A 20,296-nucleotide genomic window follows, 5' to 3' on the forward strand; every position below is an offset into this window, starting at 1 on the left:
AATTGAAACAAAGTCGTGTCCCCCCTCACTGTGTCAACAACTGTATCGAAACTGATTAATGTGACATAATCGAAGTGGGTAAATCTGCACCTCCTCGCCCTTACTTGGAACTGTCGGTTGCACCAATAGAGAGAAAAAGTCCTATAATTACACCCGTGTTGGAGTCGCGGCGGTGCAACATAATCAATGTTTGCCAATTTGTGCCGAGCTTGACGCTCCAAAACCGAGTCCCAACCCCTTCTATTGCGTGCCCAGGTTACTAATTTCCTTGCTTCCAATCATGACACGAGGGTTTTCTTGTACGGGCGCAAAAAATAATCAACCATCCAGAGATTGAGTAACGACGATTGCAATCACGCGCGGTATATGTCAGCCAGCAAAAATGAGCTTGAAAATTGAAATAAACTGCATTCATCCATCTGAATGGACTCTTGATAGCAGAAGTCAGTGCTGCCTTTTGGCGGTTTTGTCACTGTCATTCAACGGGCAACTTTGGTCTTGTTGCACCGTTCTTCGTCATTTTTGTTATGCCTGTAACATTACGACTGAATGGCAACCCTGGTCGAAATAAACTACCCGAGCTCGATCTAATCAAATTCGTGATCACTGCAAGATTCAATCACGTCAATAAGTAGACGTACAGTATATCAATGACCATCGATTAGGCAACGATCCAAGCCATGATCGCGCGTTGATGGGTGTGACACCAATCTCTGGTGCAACAACGGGTCGATGATCTCCGAAAGTCAAGGTTGGCGTCATTTGATACCACGCTCTTGGATCTTGAGCTCTGGATCGTTTTACGCCGACGAATGTCGGCTTCCGTTTGAGCGTGCATCGAATTTCAGCTGAGCCTTTGGGGCAAGCTTGAGACACGCGAAAAGATCGTTAAAGAATTGTTGCATTCTTGAAGACATTTTGAAAGTTGAGGTTCAAATGACTTCCAAAAAGCAATTTTGTTTGCCAAAATATGGCCAAATCGTTCGTTAAATGACTTTTTTTTGGATGATTGGTGATGGAGCAAATTTAAACGAAAAACAATTGATACTAATTATCCGGCTTAATTATTGTTTGTTCGCCGTCTTGCCGCACCAAATTGGCGGACGACGGCGTTCCAAGGTGATTTTGACGTGCCAAAACAAAATAAGAGAGAAAATATAATTGTTCAAGGCACGCGACCGAAAACTGGCCACAAATAAAACTGAACACGTTGCTTTATTTGTTTGTTGTAGGCAAGGGCTTTTCAGTTCGGAAATCACTCATCGCCGATCCATTTGCTTGAATCGCCAGCGAGCAACCAATCGTGAGCTACCACGATTCGCGAGTAGCCAGCGATTTGGTCGATCGTTTCACTCAGCCATTCGTGAGTTGCTAAGCCTTTTCTGCTCGTCGGCGGCACAAACTTCCGAATTGATGTTGTGTCACCAAAAAAGCGAAAAATATTGTTGAAAACATGATTTAAAGCAATCGCAGGAGATTTTGAATCAGCTGGGAGCCACAAAGTGCAATCGGCTTGTCTGAGCCAATCAAATACTAGCCGAACAAAGAAAGAGAGAGGGAGAGGGAGAGCAGAAAAGAGAGGATTCAGTAGTGATTGGTGTGGCAGTGAATCACGTTAGGAATATATCAGAGAAGGTTTGTGTCGGCTCCGATTTGTGATTTCGTGTGAAGCGGAGGGTTTTGAGGACCCTTGGACTTTTAAAATTAAATTTTTGATTCTTGATTTAAGTTGAAAAACTCTTACTCTCTAAAATTAAATGAGAATTCCAGATGATTAACTGCTAACTCTAAAAATCCTTTAGCAACAACCAAAAAAAGACTGTTCAGTTTTTTCCCTATAATATTTTTTTCTGTAATTTTCAATTAATTGAATCATTCTTGATCCTCTGGATATCTAAATGTTAGTCATTCAGGGTCATTACATGTTATGCAATTGCGTTGGTTGAGTTCTTTCTAACATTTGTTTAGAATGTTATGTTCAGTTGTCAGATCATTATAATTTATAAGTTTTTGGAAAGTTTCTTCAAGTTATTTGCATAACCAAATTCACAGTATCTGGCTTTGCAAAGTTCTGTAAATTCCACAAGAGTCACAATTTGGGATATCAGAGACAGTGTTTCCAGATATTTCAAGATAGTGTTGCCAGATCTTCAAACTGTATGACTTATTGGAATCATTCTTTCAATCTCTTCAACTATGTACAGAAAAATTGGTACCGGAAGCCATTTTTTACCAAGTCAACATAAGTAACGATTTCTCTTGAAAGTGTTGCCAGACAGTCCACTTTTATGATTTATGTAATTCAAAAATCATTCCAACAATACAAAAAAGGTGGTTCTGGAATTCATTTTGAACCAAATTTACACCAGACTTGACAAGTTATATAAATTTCACTAAGTAGCCAGAATATGTGACAGTGTTGCCAGATATTCGACATAAGGGGAATTTGAATAAGCTTTTGACGGTTTGCAAGGTTCTGAGTTTGATATCTAATGGTAATGCGTCTGGTCTTGATTTATCAAGTAAACGGAGTGCAATTTCATTTTCACAAAAGCGTTGATTTATGCTCCATTCAACTTCGACTGGTCATATATTACCTTATTGTACCTCACTCTCGGTGCAAAACGTGCCCAACTTCTCGCTGGTGTCCAAAACTTTGGGTGGCCCACCCAACTGTGCCATAAATCCCGCACAGACATTAGCCATTTATTTTGGAGCAAAGTGCAGGAGATAGCTGCACACAGTCTGCAGCTGCACCGACTTCGGCGTGATTGTTTAATTTGCACGTTTATTAACTAGATAAAAAAAACCACTTTTGCGAGCTGCAATTTATGTGTTTGAACTAACTTCGGCCTAGACTAGGTCTGTAGATTCGCGAGCACGTTGCCAATAAATAATAACTCGAGTTAAACCCTTCCGTAACCGGCAAGTTCCTGGTTCCACAGTCATAGTGGAAAGAAAAACAAAGAAATAACCCTCCTCCAAAGAGGAGTAGCAACGGGTCACACCCAAATCTAAGCTCGGTTGATTGATACAAATCGAAGGGAAGCTGCGAACTTTCTCTTTCCCCCCGCAACACACTTCTTGCTGCAACTTATTGAAGTTTGCACAAATTTAAGCTCGCGCGCAATTTCACGCCTGCGTGTCGACTTTTTTGTTGCTTCGTTGGTCGGCATTTCCTTATTGTTACCTTGCATCGAAAAATAGATTCTTTTTTCAAGCGAATTGGCTTCTCGTTCCTCCAAAACAGGAATCTAGGTCGAGCCGACAGAAGTGCCGACCAAGTCGGGAACTGAGAATGGTCTTCTCTGCTGTTCTGTGAATTGTAGGAAGCTTGTTGGCGATGATGCCGCCAAGATTCGTTGCCGGTGGAAGCGTGACGCAATTCAAAGTTTGTGGGATAAAGAATGAAAACTTTTCACTTTTGTTTTTTTTTTGATTGTTTTTATTGCGTTCCAAATCAATGATCACGCTACTGCTAACAATGATAACCTACTTATTTTTCGAAGATTTTCTATTTACAATATTCTATGATATCATTTTAAACTAATTTTCACTCTATAAAAATCCGGTTTACCACCCAAAATTCAGAGTCGTGAGAATCGTTCCCTCAAAATTTATTGAGGGCTCAGTGCCAAAATCGAAAGAATAATGCTACCAACTCACACCATCAAAACAAATGTGTTCATCTGACCACTCCTTAGTCACCAAGCTGTGGTGGCCGAGGCAGTTAAGTCATTGGGTTAGTCTGTCAAAGGTCTCTGGTTCGATTCCCGTAGTCGACACTTTTGGTTTTTTGTTTGACGGATGAACTTTTTTGCAAATGAACCTCGAGAATAATTCTTTCGCCCATATTAAGCTGTGTTCTCTGTGTCCGTGAATGGAACCACGATTTTCTCGACTCGAGGCCATTGTTCTCTCGGACGTTGCTGCCCAGTTTTGGGTGCACTTCTCACCAAAAATATATCATCTTAAAGACTGGACGTAGATCCGGCTTCAAAAAAGGATACGAAATGCACTTAAGTGAGAAAGCTTCACAGTCTTGAGAACTTGAGAAAGGGTTACCAGATCATACTAGTTTTTTTACTCTTTGAAAAGATCTATCAACATCGTTTTTAATAACGGGTTTAATGTTCATCAAAATATCTGAGATCTGGTGTAAAATAAGTAAAATCATAACATAAGTGGTTATATCTCGAAATAGGATTGCCCGAATCTTCAATTTTGACTTTTTGGTAAGGTCTTCCAAAAACCTATTCAACAATGAGTCACATTGAAGGATCGGATATTACTTTCATCCAAATTATTGAGATTTGGCATTACAACATTGTTGGATTAGGTGGGTATATCTTAATATCGGGTGACCAACTCTTCAGAGTTTTTTACTTTTTGGAAAAGTCTTTCAAAATCCTATCCAACGCCGAGTCACATTGAATGTCCTATTATTATGACACCCTTTTTCTCGGCACTTACTGAACCGATTTTAATCGTTTTGGTTACATTCGATCCCTTCTGGGGTTCCATAAGTCCCTTTTGAAATTTATTAACTTAATTGAAGAACTTCAAAAGTTATGCTTAAAAAACGATTTTCACTGAAGTCCGGAAGATTATAAAAAGGGTGGTTTCTGCCAGAAAACCCGTCAAGTTATACATTTTTAGAAAAATATTAAACTGGCCTTTCCAACGAGTCTAAAAGATTGAAGATCTGGCAACCCTATCCAAAGTTATAAGCACATGTGAGCCAATTTCTACGAAATCGGCTGATTTCGATTGTTTTAGTAGGGGAAGGTGGGGCAAGATGACCATATCGGGCAAGAGGAACAATCGCTCGTACGGCCGTAATTTTTACAATTTTGATTACCAATGACTTGCACCTATTATAAAGTATGATTTAACTTTTGGTTATTTTTATTGAGAGCTTTTGAAAAATCTTGTTCAAGTGAGGCAAGTGTACCATATGTATTTTTAGTATGGAAAAAATACGAATTGCTGCAAAAACATATTTTAATGGGAAAAAATACATAAACGTACTTAAAAACTGATAAACAATTGTTCAAAAAAAAATGTCCATAAAAATAAAGTGGTATTATGAAAATTTAGTATTTATCATCTAAGTATCTAAGTTTCTCCTGTCTCGTCAGAGGCGCTGGAGCAGAAATCCCACGTTAGAGGAAGGCCATGCCCCGGGGGGCGTAGTGCCAATAGTTTCGTTTCGTTTTTCATCTAAGTAATTTATTTATTTTTTCGTAAAAACGATCAAATATTTTGTAAAATATCATTATTTAATCTAAAAATTAAAGAAACGTTTCAAATACATTCTAATCTGATGTATCTAAGTGATAATAGTTCAATTGTTAGCAAATTAACATTTTGTTTCATGCATTCCCGAGCAGACGGAAATAACTTGGGAAGGTCAGTTTTTGATATTGTGAGAAGATCGAAATATGTTATTGGGATGATTGGATTAGTTGTTAAAATAACAAAAATCAATAACAAAGATTTGTTCGAAGAATAACTTAAACTGTTATTATGTTGTTATTGCAATAACAAACCAATAACACAGAAGGAATCATGAAGGAATAACAAGATTTGTTATTTTGTGCGGAGAGGTGGAGCAGCATAATAACAAAAATTGTTATTGAACTTGTATGTCTCCATAACAAAAAAAGTTATTGTTTTGGTTTATTTGCCATTTGCAAATAAACCTGCAGTTGCCATAACTCTTCTGTACTAGTCAGGGCTGCAGAGTCGGGTTCCTTCAAGCGACTTTGAATCCATACTTTGAAGACAACTCCGACTCTGGATGCAGGATATGACGTCAACGCCGACTTCAACTCTCCAAAAGTACCCGACTTCACAGATTCCGACTCCAAGTGAAAGTTGTTGAAAATAAGCTGAATCCGATGCCGTCTCCGAGGTCTCACTCCAGCTCGAACTTCAACGTCAGCTCCGACTTCCTCGCTCTGTGAAAATAATAACAGTTTTTGTTATTCACATTTCAAAAATTCTCAATAAATAAATCAATTCCCTTAGAGAATATAACAAACTAAAAAAAACAACTTTCAAAAGTTAATTTTATCAGATTAATTTAAGCTTAAGGACCCCATTTCATGGTCAAATAAATGACCACGATTAAATTGGTCAAAATTATTCCATAGTTCTAGCCAATTTTAGTAAAGTCCCTTAGGGGGTATATCAAATAATTAAAAAAACCCACTTTCAAAATTTCAACATTTAAGAATAATTTTAGCTTAAGGACCCCATTTCATGGCCAAAATAATGACCCCGATGAAAATGGTCAAAATTATCCCATAGTTCTAGCCAATATTAGCAAAGTCCCTTAGGGGGTATATCAAATAATTTAAAAAAATCAACTTTCAAAATTTCAACTTTTTAGAATAATTTTAGCTTAAGGACCCCATTTCATGGCTAAAATAATGACCCCGACGAAAATGGTCAAAATTATCCCATAGTTCTAGCCAATATTAGCAAAATCCCTTAGGGGGTATATCAAATAATTAAATAGCGGTGCTCATTTGGCCTGCACTAACGTCATGATTCGAATTCCCGGACGCTTCGAAACCCGGACACCTCTTCTGGTTTTATCAATTATTTGGATATAAGTTCCGATTATGAATGTCAAAACTGTGTTATTTGATGAATTCTAACATCAACTTTCATTTAAAGTTTGTTAGAACGCTGTTGTTAATATCAAAACAATAAAATAAAATTATAAGATAACCAAAACTGCGAAACATTTCACGTGAAATATTTCAAAGGCGTCCTAAGCACAGGGGTGGCAAAGCAGAAATTTGTGGTGTTGATTTCCTTAAATTCTAGCATTTTTTTTATATAAAATATCGATTGTTTTGATGTTAACAGCTTATTTGAGACCTAAATAATGTCATCCACTAACATTTCAGTCCAAATTTGTGCGATTCATTAGCAAAAACGAGTGTCCGGAATTCGAAGCAAAAGTGTCCGGATTTCGAATCAGGGCAAAAAAATAAAAAAAGTATGAAAATTGAAATTACGAGCCATGGTTTCAACATTTTAAAATGCATTATACACCTGTCTAGTTGTTTTGCTATCAGTAATTTCCAAAATACCTAAGTATTGACGAAAATTTTATTTTTTGCGGAAAATATTTTTTTTGCGGTGCTGTACATTGGAATTTCATAAAAATTCAAAACATTTTTAAACAAGCCCAAACATGCTAAATATGATTATCAATGCCATATTTAGCAAAATTAAAAGAAAATAACAGATTGGGTTGTGGACACTTAAAAAATTTTCTAATAAATTTTGATTTCCCTAGGTGGTATCCCGAGCAGACGGAAATAACTTGGGAATATTTTTTATTTATATTTGAAAGTAACAAGATTTGTTATTCGTCGTTATGATTTTTTTTTTGTTATTGGATTGTTATTGTAATAACAGACTAACATTTTTAGTTATTCTTTGAACAAATCTTTGTAATAATAATGTCCTTGACAAAACTGGTCAACATTCTCCCATAGTTCTGGCCATATTTAGCAAAATAAAAAGTAATTACAAATTGGTTAATGGACACTTAGAAAATTTTCGGTTAAATTGTTGATTTCTTTAGGGGGTATATCAATAATTAAAAAAATCTACTCTACATTTTTTTACTTTTAAAAAAAGTTTTGGTATTAGGAACACATTTCATGGTCAAAATAATATTCTTGACAGAATTCGCCAAAATTTTCTCATAGTTCTGGCCATATTTATCAAAATTCAAAAATAATAACAAATTGGGTTACGGAAAATTGGTCATAATTTTCCCAGAGTTAATGTAAAATTCAACAGTAAAAAATAATAACAAATTAGGTTATGACTGCTGATTGTTTTTCTAAAGTTAGAATATCACATGAATAACGCGATCAATGATTAAATGATTTTCCTTATTCCATACCTTGTGCTGTTATTGTCTAACTCTCTCATAAGATCTGTTCAATAACAATTTTTAGATTAAGTGATGGGGATGTTATTATTTTTTCGACAATTTTTTGACAAAATTAGTTATTTGAACAGGACTTATTCTTGAAATGGCCTTCGTTTTGTTATTCCCACCAGCTCGGGTTCACACATATTTCGAACTCTGAGCATACACATAATCGCGAATCGCGAGTTCCACAAGACCTGATACTAGCACTCGCAACACTTTCTCTCCCATCACCAGGACTCGGCATGATACCCGAGGAACGATGGGACGAAACCAGCCCAACCAATGGCAAGTGATCGTTTGTAGTTAGATACCTGTAATCATTTGTGTATTGTTCTCTGTTTCACACAACTGTATCGCCCACTGATCATTACAGCTATATTTGCTAAAGGCATCAAACAAAAATGTTTTTTTTTTGTTTTCAATTTTTTAAGTATTCAGAATTTATATTTTTAGCGAAAAGATAGATCTGCAGCTACCGCTCACTTCACAGTATGCACATTGTTTCACGCTCTTGTCAATCTTCTTGGTTGCAACTTTTTTCTTGTGTTATCTCTCTGACGGAATCACCCCATCGCCTAATGATAGTGTGCAATCGGCACCCCAAGAAATGAACGGGTATCAACTGGTGCGCGCCGAAAAAAGTGCACTTCTTCTGGAATAAGCCAAACAGACAGTCAGTTGTAGTGGTCTGTAATTTGGGAACCGTACACGGGAGGCTGAAAAAACAATTAACTTTGTTAACAGTACATTGTGAATCGGATTGGGATTGATGGAAAGAGGGATCACCGCGCGAACTGTTTTCAATTAATCTTCTACTCACTAACACAAGTATACGTTCGGCTTCTTCGCACGAATGTTTGTTTTTTCGCTCACCGGTTTCGCGATCGCTCGGAAGAAGCAGAAGAAGCCGAACCTAGACGAGCAGATAATGGGAATAATCGCAACGCAAGTGTGTGTGTTCAGAAGCTGCGAAAATCCGAACGTGCTGCGAGCGCAATCGATAATCACCCGAAATTGGGAACAGCTTTTTGTGTGTCTGCTTCGTACTCGTTTTGTTCTTCGCTATTCGCGAAGCAGGTCTGTCTGCTTCTTTGTTCGCATCGATTCGCTGATCATGATCTGCTTCCCCAACGCTGGGTGTTCTCGCACCTCTTCGGCCTGCCTGCCAACAGCTGATGTCCGAGGGTGGTAATGGCCCACTCGGGTTTGGGATTCCGACCGTTTTAATGAAAACAAAGCCAAACAACTACTCCAACGAATCTTACACCTTGAAGGAGCTGCTTCTTGTTCTTTCTCCTCCTTGCAACCTTCTTCAAGTTCAACTTTGAATAGTTCAGGTTCGCTTTTCCGCCGCAAGGCGGGGTGTGTGCGTGTACGTGTGCCGGCACACACTCACAGTCTTGCGGGATTTTTTGAGGTTTCGAAATTTTCCACTCCTAACCGGCACATCGACCGACTTCGGAAGCCGGGTCGGACCAAACCTTTCTTCCTCCCAGGCCTAGTTCAGTGCCGGTGCGAGCTTCGTGGTTGAAGGCTCGTGCGCGCGGACTTTGTGTGGAGGAACCTGTCCTTTTTTTTTGCGCTCGCGCTAGTAGTGGTAGTCGGGGGGTAGTGTTTGTGTGATTGAACTCTCGCTCGCTAGGACTGGGTGGTGTCAAAGGTAATCCATCGACACGAAAAGAACGCTCGGGGGACTCGTCGCGATTACGTGTTATGGTCGTGAAGGAAAGTTACATGTTTCTCGTGTGACATTGTGTATATGAAGTAACTAAATGGAGGTAACGCTCGCGTAACCCTTGGATGAATGAAAACTGTCAAAAAGTATCGATAGCAACGTATAAAAAGGAGCAGTGTTTGCAATGTCCAATAAAGTGTGAAAACCTGTTATAGTTATTCCTATTAAAAATTTCGGCGACAACCTTATAAACGTCAAAATACTCAGCGACAACAATATGAAAAGACTCGTGACCCGAGAAACATTGCAATACGTGACATTCTATATTTGGTTGCTCAATTTTTACCGTTTTTAGTGTTGTTTAATGGCATTGTGAACACTTTCCTACAGTTGCATCATACACAGCAAAAAAAAACCAATAAATAACAAAAGCATGCATATAAATTTTGTGAGAAAAGTAATTTAATATTTAACTGAAAACACAAAAAAAAACAAAACTACGGGATTCAAACCCAGTTCACACGTTGAAGACTGCGCCTTAGCCCGCGTGGCTATGGGTGTTGATTTATAAAATGTCAATACCTTTTGTAACAAATTTAAACATTTTGAAGAATTTTCGGACGTAATTTTTCGTCACGATTTGAAAAAATGTGTTGATTTTTTTCCTTTTTAGCTTCTATCTTCGACCACGGTTAGAATCTACATTTTGCAATTCCACACAGTAAAAAATGTTTAAATTTGGTAGGTGTAATTTTGGAAGGTTGAATATTACCTCTTTAATAATGTAATGTTACCTGAATTTAGACTGAAAACGTGACATTCCACCAGAAAAGTGGTAAAGTTACACATTTTCAGAGGTAAAATTACAATTTTTTTCTTAGCAGAAAAGATCATGGTAATATTACACCTGGGAAACGGTACATCTTTTATGACACAAAAAATGTGTAATTTTACCTCTAAAAAATGTGTAATTTACCACTTTTCTTGTGTAATGTCACTTTTTCAGTCTAAATTGAGGTAAAATGACATCATAAAAGAGGTTATATTCAACCTTACAAATTCAGAACAACGTTGTTAAATTCTAATCAAAATTTACCCACTTTTCTATATCATTAATGTTACATAATTATTAATATACTGGTTGAATATTACCACTTTTTTTGTAATTTTACCTAAAAAATGTATAAAAATGTAAATCTGATGAAAATTTGTCAGAAACTGATGAAAATTCACCAGACACTGATGACAATTCACCAGTTCCTGATGTAATATTACACTTATTTGACACAAAATCTGTCTCATTCCCTGATGAATATTACGATTTTTTTCTGTGCAACGTAGTTTTTGAAAATAAATTGATTTAAAAAAACATGAAAGCCACAAAAAAATATCATGCTCCAATATGTTTTAAAAACATAATAAAAAAATGGCTACTTTAAACCACCTCCGTGATTGGTGCCTTCCTCCTAAAATCAATTGAAAAAGCTTTCTGCTTGTATTCAGTTGCGCCTGAATACATGCAAACAAAATGCTAAAAAAAGCATTACTTACGATTCTGCCATAATAGCCATAATATGAAGAAAGCTTGGGCTAACTAGGCTAATTCCATAAAGTTACCTCAGTTGGATCTGTAGCAATTTCAGCCCTTTTTTGTTCCGTCAAAATTATGTTTTAGCATAATTGCTCATAACTTTTGATAGCATTATCAGATCTTCAATCTTTTGGGCTCGTTGGAAAGGTCTTTTGATTACCTATCCAAAGATGGATCGTATGAAAGATCCGGACCACTTTTTCATCAACATTTTTGCGATCCGGCCTCAAAAAAGTGTATAAATAACACTTAAGTGACCATAACTTTTGATATGGTTGTCAGATCTTCAACGTTTTGGACGCGTTGGAAAGGTCTTCCAAATACCTATCTAAAAATGTATAACAAGACGAGTTTTTTTTTTAACAAAAACCACCCTTTTTACAATTTTTCGAAGTTTAGCTAAAATCGTTTTTTAGCATAACTTTTGAAGTACTTAACTAAATATCACCATTTATAGATAGTGACTTAGGGGACCCCAAGACGGATCGAATGATGCCAAAACGGACAAAATCGGTTCAGCCAGTTCCGAGAAAATCGAGTGCAATTATTTTGATCAACATCCAACCACCCGCACAGACATTTGCTCAGAATTTGATTCTGAGTCGATATGTATACATGAAGCTGGGTCTAGGATGTCAAAGTAAGAAGTTCGTTTTTCGAGTGATTTTATAGCCTTTCCTCATTGAGGTGAGGAAGGCAAAAATACTACCTTCGTCGAAATTTTTTTTTGATCTCATTTTTTGTTATAAATTAAAATTTGGAATAAATAATATGTATAAAGTAAACCGTTTTCAAATGCAGTAATTTTTAATAGTAGTTTATGCAACAAGTTGCAAAAAGAGGATTTTTTCAGCACGAGTCGTACATTTATCCAACGAGGTTCACCGAGTTGGATAAATACGACGAGTGCTGAAAAAATCAAGTTTTGTAACGAGTTCCATACAACATTTTTTGCAATTTCGAAAAACACCCATTGAGTGAAATTTTAAGTCGAATTTTCATGTATTTTGTCAATAAATCGTTTAAATCAAAAAAATGTTGAAAAGTGTTACTTTTCGAAACAAGTGCTGAAAAGTTCAACTTTTCAGCACCCATTTCAGTGCTGAAAAGTAGAACTTTTCAGCATTTATTTTGAAAAGTGTTGCTATTCGATTCTGTTATTTTTGGTACAGAAAAGTAGGCTATTTCGTCGTTCAAGAATGACAGGAAAAGTAAGTAGTTTCACGACGGAATTGCAAAAAGGTATTTTTGCTCAGAAAATAGTTATTTTCAACTTTTTCAATATAAACCACCTTCCATTATTCTTGAACCTTTTTTTTGTGGAGATTAGGCAATGTCCTTCAAATTTGTTTCTTATACATTAACCCTTTACTGCCCATTTTTTTTTCGAAAGTTTTTATTTTTTCCGTGTTGAGGAGGTCATTTTGAGAAACTTTTGCTCTTTGTTTTTGGTAGTATTTGGTATATTGTACCTCATCCAATCATTACATTTTGCCTTTCTAATTTTTTCATGTTTTTGCTAGCATGTGACTGCAAGCCTACTGTGTCTATTCAACCACAGCCGCCTGACTCGTGCCGGTCGGCTGCTGGAGAATGAGAGACGTGAAAAAATTAGCTACACTCACTCAATTCGTGTCATATGACTGACTCGTAAAATTCTCTTTAAACACTATTTTGACTATTTTAAAACACTTGAATGGTTCTAGAATGTGCAAAACACTTAAAACAACCATAACTTATATTCAAAATTACATTTCCACGCATAAATACGAACTTTTTGTGTAAACACTTGTTTCTTTATGTGTGTGCGTGCAACGTCGAATGAGCGTTGGTCGACTACTGCCTCGCATTGCAGCTGCTCAATGAGCTAGGGCACTCACGACTGCGCTGGGTTTGTTTATGTCACGGTTTTGCGGTTCAGTGAATGGATCTCAAAAAATCGTGTCAGAGTCGCCGATTTTCGCGTCATGACCCCTGACATTTTCAGCACTGGTCTGGGACTCTAAAAAAAAATAATGCATATTTCTTTTTACTTAAAATATAGGTAATGGTTATAAAAAAAACACAGCCATAGTTGAACAAGTCAAACTTTCAACCCTACAATTTTCTAAAATTTTAAGAGTTCGTCTTTTCAATGGTTTTAAAACATCACAAATTGGTTGAAAATAGATTTTTTACGTTTTTTTTAGATCGAAGCCCGTCTAGAGGCGGGGTTGGGTTGTAGAGGGTTAATAATTTGGCCAGTAATAATTTGGTAAGATAATACAGCCTCTGAAAGAAAAGTTAGTTTTTCTGGATGCATCCCAAATAAAGTCAAATATTCAAATACCTGTATATAAGTAATCACTAAGCTTATTTTCGATGTTGAAAAACAAAACAAACTGTAGGTTTTTTTTTTTTCAACCTAAATTATGTTTCAGAAAAAGACAATAATAGACACTATTTTTGGAAATTTTCAACTTCTTAGATTTTAGATGGCATAGCCCAACAAAATTACCAAATTGCAAATCCTAGATCGTGCGGTCAGCAAAATATCCCGCCCCACCTGCTTTTCCCCTCAAAGTTTCACCTCCGCTTGTCTGTGCCAGCAGGCGTGATTACAGGTTCAGCCGGCTCACCACCAAATGGTTATTAGCGCTCTAAATTATCCTCGCGACTTTCGGCTGGCGCGTGCACGCGACAGCCCCGAACTGCTTTTGGCTGCTCTCCAAGAAGAGTTTTGCTGCTTTTTTTTTGTGTGTGCTACCGCCGAGGACCCAGTTGAACGGTTCACTTGGTAGAGGTTGGTTCTTCGCGGTCGTAGGTCCCCGTGGCACATTTAGCCTGCTTCCTGAACCCACCCCCACGCGCGGAATGTGTTTTCACCCAATCAAATCGGCCACCAAGAAAAGAAGAAAAGAACGAAGAAGGTGCTAATGATTTGAGTTTAATTTCTTCAAGTGCAGCTGAAGCAAGGTAGCAGCACCAGCAACTCAGTTCAGGAGGAAAAGTGTGTGTGTTCAAACGAAGATGACCGACTTACCCGAGGTGGTAATGCCTTGAGCCAAAGTCCGAAGAGAAGTGCAGCCGAAGACGAAGAAGACGGTGAAGAAGTGTTGTGTGCGATGATACATCTGTGATAACCTGGAAAAGGTGAAGCAATGAGCTAAGATTTCAACGCAGTACCTCTGCCCGAAAAAAATAAATAAACGGAAAAAGTGTTTCGATTGTGTTCAGAGCAGTGTTCCCAACAGCAGTGTGCGCGGCAGAAGAGGAGCTAAAACGTTGGCTCTACCTCCTCGTCCGCAGCAGCCCCCGGCAACTCCTCCCTGTAGAGCTATGATATCAGTGAAACGTTGCGCAGCTACCAATCTCAGTGCAACTCCTCACCATCATCATCATCAGCAGCAGCACCACCACCACAACGGTCACCACGTGCCGGTCCAAGTACGCAGCCTCAGTGCAGGTCGCGCCGCCGGAAAGTCCAACGGAACCGCCGTCTCCGGCATTACCGGCAGCAACAACAACAACCGGCTGATCCGCAGCCGGAACAGTCCGTACCTCGGCGGGGGGTACTCTTCCGGTGGGAGCCCCGGAGGAGGACCGGCCATCATCGCGAACGGTGGCAGTTTGTATTACAGCAACAACAGCGTGCTCGGCCCGACCAAGAGTCGCAGTGGGCTGTCCGAGGCTGGTAGTGACATTTACGACGAGCTGGACAGTTTGTTTCTGGTGCCAAAATGTGCGCTCACCTACGATAAGGCGATGAGCCTGCGGAAGGACCTGGCCGCGTACGACTTCAACATCCGCATTCTGGAGGATACCCCGCGGGGGAACGTGTGGATATGTAAGTGCTTGGGGCAATGGAGGGGGGTTATATGCTATTAGTGCGTCCATCCCGGGAATTCCCGGGACAAAAATCCCGGGATTTTTCCAAAACCGGGAATTCCCGAATCCCGGGATTTTTAATATTTTGTCCCGGGAATTCCCGTTGTGGAAACAGATCAACAGTTGAATACTTAGTAATCTATATGAATTTTAAATCATTAAAATTTGTATTCGGCATATATCAGCGTTAATTTGGCTTATTGGGGAAAATTGTTAAAAATTTTAGCTTACAGATCCGCAAAATGCTTTAAATTATTTAACTTTTCATCAAAAACCGGCATCTGGAGCAAATCAGGACAAATGTAACGAAGCTCTTTAAGCAATTTTTTTTGAGTGATGTTCTGATTGTTTTGAATGATTTCGGTTACAACAGGGACAGAAAAAAACAATTAGTACACCGATATCCAAATCTATTGCTTTAAAATCTCCTGTATCTATTCAGACTGCAGTCCCGATTATTCCAAGTTGTCGGTAGTGACTTAAAGATAAAACATAAAATTGTAAACTTATCCAATGTGTTACATTGTATGCTGTAATTTTATTTCTTGTTGTTTTAGACAGTTTCAATTAAATTGTTTAAGCTTTTGTAGTCATATTATATGAATAAATAAATAAATAAATAAAAGAATTATATTAAAAATTGTGGTTAATTTAAATTCCAAAGCTCATCAAAGAACTTTTTTTTTTAATATGTTTTAAACTATCTAAAGACTGCTGTCCTTGTTCAGATTGAAGTGTAGCTTATCATCAATTAACAGTTTTGAGCTAATTCTATGATTTAAGCTAGAAAACCATAACAAATATAATGAAAACATAGATTTTATGACTGCTTCATAAATTTCCCGGGATCCCGGGAATTCCCGGGATTTCAAAATTATTTTTCCCGTTTCCCGGGAAATTCAAAACCCGGGAAAATTGGACGCCCTATATGCTATTATGGATGTTTCTTTCATTCATTTTAAAGGGAAATTATGATCCATTTCTGAACTCGACAGATATTACCCTTTCACATAAATCTATTGTATTTTTCGCAGCCCTGTACAAAATCAAGCTTGCTAACAAATTACACTGTCAATTATTAAATAGAATTTATTAAATTATATTTAAATTGAAATTAAAATTAACCTTATTTCAAATTAAATACAATAAGTAATTCTCTACCAACCCACACGAAATCGGGAAAAGTTGCCACATCCCCTCTTCGATTTGCGTGAAACTTTTTCCTAAGTTCTAATTTTTGTCCCTGCTCGAAGAAAAAAGAGTTCCCGAAATCATGAACAAGCGTTCATGGAAATGTTTTGAAATGCGTTTTTCAAAAACGTACCATGGGAACTGAACACTTTGTTCGTGGTTACTGTTTTCATGAACGCTTGTTCACGAATTTGGGAACGCTTTTTTCTCCGTGTGGTGACGAATCCGAGGTCCGTTTTTTGATATCTCGTGACGGAAGGGCGGTACGACCCATTCAATTTTTGAACATGCGAAAAAATACATGTTTTTCAATTATTTACAGCCAAAAATGATCATGAGATGTTCATGAGATTTAATGTACCTACTTTTCGAATCTACATTAACGCTGAAGGGTAATTTTTCCATTTAGAACACAATTTTTTATTTTAAATTTCTTGTTTTTTTTTTCTAAATTAGCAGGATTATTTTTTAGAGTGTAACAATGTTCTACAAAGTTGTAGAGCAGACAATTACACAATTTTGATGTATAAACATAAAAGGTTTTCTTATTAACATCACGAGTTATCACGATTTTCAAAAAAAAAAGTTTTGAAAAAGTTGGTCGTCGTTGTTCATGGCCGTTCATCGTCACCTGCGACAGACACGGACGACGAAACAAAGAGAAACGCAAACTGTAACTTTTTCAAAACTTTTTTTCGTTAAATCGCGATAACTTGTGATGTTTATAAGCAAACTCCTTATGTTTATATATCAAAATTTTGATAATTGTATTTGTAACTTTGTAGAACATTGTTACACTCTTAAAAAATAACCCTGCATAGTTAGAAAAACACGAAATTTTAAAAAGAAATTTTTTGTTCTGGATGAAAAAATTACCCTTCTGGGTCAATGTAGATTCGAAAAGTACATTAAATTTCCCATAAAATGACATGATCCAAAAATGTTTAAGTCGGCAGAGTTTTTTAAATGGCAGAGTTTAAAAAAAATAGTGTTTTTTTTCGATGGAAAATACGTTTTTTTCGGAATTCTGAGTACGCCATCAAATCGGGCGTCTAATTTACATAAAAGTCCTTTTGACACCAAATTTCTATATCATCACCGTTTCAGGGTGCAAATTATTGAAAACGAATCTTTTTTCGCATGTTCAAAAATGGAAGGGGTCGTACCGCCCCTCCGTCAAGAGATATCAAAAAACGGACCTCGGATTCGTGATCAGGGACAAAAGTTACCCCTTAGGAAAAAGTTTCACGCAAATCGAAGAGGGGTCGGGGCTGCCGCCCCCCCCCCCCCCAAACAAGCTCCAGAAAGAATTACTGTGGTTCATTCAAGTTTTATAAAAATAACCTTTAGACGTGTTCCTGTTCAGAAGTTCCAGGTAACTTTGTTAGCTTGGTGTTTAGGATTTGGGTTAAGCATTAAAAAGGCCGCATTAAGGCAATATGATACTGCTGACAATTTCGAAACGTTTTTTTCTCTCTCTTCTAAGATTACTTTAACCATCTTTATATATAACCAAGCCAAATGTTTGTCTCTTTTTATTTGCAAAAACTTCCAAAAACAGCAATGTTTCAAATCCGGCATACATTTTAAAGAGAATTTTCAGTTTGGTGGTTTCGTATGATTTATGTATTTTTTTTGCGATTTCAATAAATCTAGTAATCTAGAAATAATCCAGAAATCAAGAAACGTTTTGAAAGTTACGTCGTTTATGGGCACCTCCTGACCAAATTTAGGACTCTTTTTGAGGAAGATGGACCAGTTGACCCACCCTGTGCACGTTGTTAGAGTTGCCGTAAGCTGGGTGAAATTGCACAGTGTTGTGCAGATCGGAAAACCATGTGGAAAATTGAATTGAAAACTATGAGGAAAATTGGAAAAAAGTTAGAGCCATTTTAACAGTGCACATCAACCAGAGCTTTTGCACCAAGATTTTTGTTACAGACATTTTAGTTTCTTCAAAACTACGAGTACTATCGAAATATTTTTTTATTCATCCCCTAAAGTCCTGTCCACAAAGTAATTTACAACAAAGTTTGACAAATTTTACAATCCCGTTGTTGCAGGATTTGGTTCGTAAGTTTAACAATTCTGGAATAAGGAAACAACATCTTCCTTCGTTGCTGTGCACCCTTAAGGTAAACAAAAATGCAATTTTAAAACCTAAATATCTCGAATAAGCGCAGGCCAAGTGTTGCGACGGAGCGCGTCCCTCGTACGGCGCTGAAGCAACCCCCTGTGTTTCGTAGTGTCAGTGATTGTTATTGTTTATGTGGTGCCCGTGCTGTCTCTAAGAAGTCAAAACAGAACAAATTAAATTGAGTTAGCGGGATCACGGGCGCAGCTGGACAGGTCGGCTGTGATAAAGCACCGAAATTGTAAGTTATTTTAGAATGTTGTGAACTGTAAATGTAATTAATTAAGATAATAACCATTTGCAGTTCTGTAGCGATTGGAAAATGGGAGTTTTATTCCGCCACTCCGCTCACGGAACCGGTGCCCGGTTCGACATCCCCCCGCGACTCAACACCAAGTTTTAAGCGCCAGGTTTCCATTCGAAATGGTAGATCTAACACTACAAATGCTGAGAAAATCACTCGAGATATCTTCATTTGAAATTGTATAATTTTCAAGTAAATGCGAAAATTGTCTTGTAACGATTCTGCGTTGCACACGAAACGTTCAACAGCTTAAGCGCCACTTCCAAACGGAAGGCTGTTGTCGCAGTTGGAGGTCCGGCTAGAAACTCTCTCTTCGGGCAGGCTAAAACGGAGTGGCACCTACCAAAATGTTCATCAAACTAACCCAAAACTAAAGACCGAAAACTAAGATTTTGTACTATTGAAAATTGTGAAAGAAAACCAAGATTTGAGCCAATATTTATGTGTATTTATTGATTTAGCTGAAACTATTGCGATATGTGACTTCGTTTACCAACTGACTTCGACCCAAGTTCACTAAGGACCGATTAAATTTGTATTATTTGTATTAAAAGAAAAGAATAAAGATTATATTTTATCTCTCAGATTAAAAGAAAAAAACTGAGGCCAGAAACTTTTGTAGTTTTGATTATATTTTTTTATTGGGAGGAAAAGCCAAGCTAAAAAACCTCCATCTTTTGCGTGGACAATTCAACTCAGTCCAGGTGTGATCCTAATCCTTTTTCCCTACTCCTTCTGACCGCTAAACGTCCCTATTTCCCTATCCGGTTCCTAAACGTCCCTACGGAGTTCGTTACTTGCGATTTGTGCGGTGCTCCCACGATGTGTCGACAATTCCGGTCCGATGTCGGCTGGACCGATCGGCGAAGGCGGGCCGATTCTTGAAGCGTGTGAGGCGAGGCGAGGCGTTACCGGCTCAGGCGTACGGTTGAGCGCCGGCGCGTGTTGTTGTTGCGGCTTTGGCGTCCTGCCGATAGATGGTGCTAGTTGTCGGGGCTTAAATCGGTCAAATGCACATGTGTTGGTGGGTCAGTGTATGCTGAGGGGCGTCATTGATCCAACAAGGACCTGCTACCAACTCAGGCGTGCGTTTCCGGAAGTCGTGGGAGTATTGAGCCGAAGCTAACCCACCCCGAAAGCAAACACGTGGCAGAGGGGTTACGGACGTGTAGCGTTATCCGATCCCACACTGACCTCTAGCGTTCGATCCCAACGTGCTCTCGCTAAAGTGCTACGAGATGGCGTCCTAGACCGACTAAGGCGTTACCGGTGTGACGTTTTTCCGGTTGCCGCTGGGGGTGGCAATAGAGCTGTGCCAACAGCGAAAAGCGACGGGCTGTCCCCAAATTCCGACACACCAAAAGATTCTCAAAGTTCAAGGTTAACAAACACTTCACTTCCGGTTCCAAAAAAAACTGCTTCCGATCCAGGATTGCGCTCCCAGACGACCACGTTTGAGCTTTCCAGCTCCAGATAAGCCACCCACGTTGATGGGTTCCTAAATCAACGTGCACAAACCAATGAGCGAACTCCAAATTTAAATCGTCAAAACTAAAACTTACCTC

General features: G+C 38.2%; 1 protein-coding gene across 16 annotated transcripts in view; it reads left to right on the top strand.

The window, feature by feature from the left end:
* The window catches only part of LOC120413036 (inner centromere protein A), a 146,631-nt gene that overhangs the window by 30,449 nt on the left and 95,886 nt on the right, over positions 1-20,296 (top strand). For 15 of the 16 annotated variants that reach the window (XR_005604896.2, XM_039573714.2, XM_039573709.2 and 12 more), the window contains exon 2: positions 14,181-15,061. Coding sequence is in view for 15 of the 16 variants with exons in the window: in XM_039573714.2 (XP_039429648.1) it covers positions 14,554-15,061 (508 nt within the window). In the remaining variant the exon portion in view is untranslated. Of the gene's footprint in view, positions 1-14,175; positions 15,062-20,296 lie in introns of all 16 variants that reach the window. The other variant, XM_039573710.2, reaches the window with a different exon arrangement.

Source organism: Culex pipiens, chromosome 3 (assembly GCF_016801865.2).
Source record: "Culex pipiens pallens isolate TS chromosome 3, TS_CPP_V2, whole genome shotgun sequence".
Taxonomy (NCBI): domain Eukaryota; kingdom Metazoa; phylum Arthropoda; class Insecta; order Diptera; family Culicidae; genus Culex; species Culex pipiens.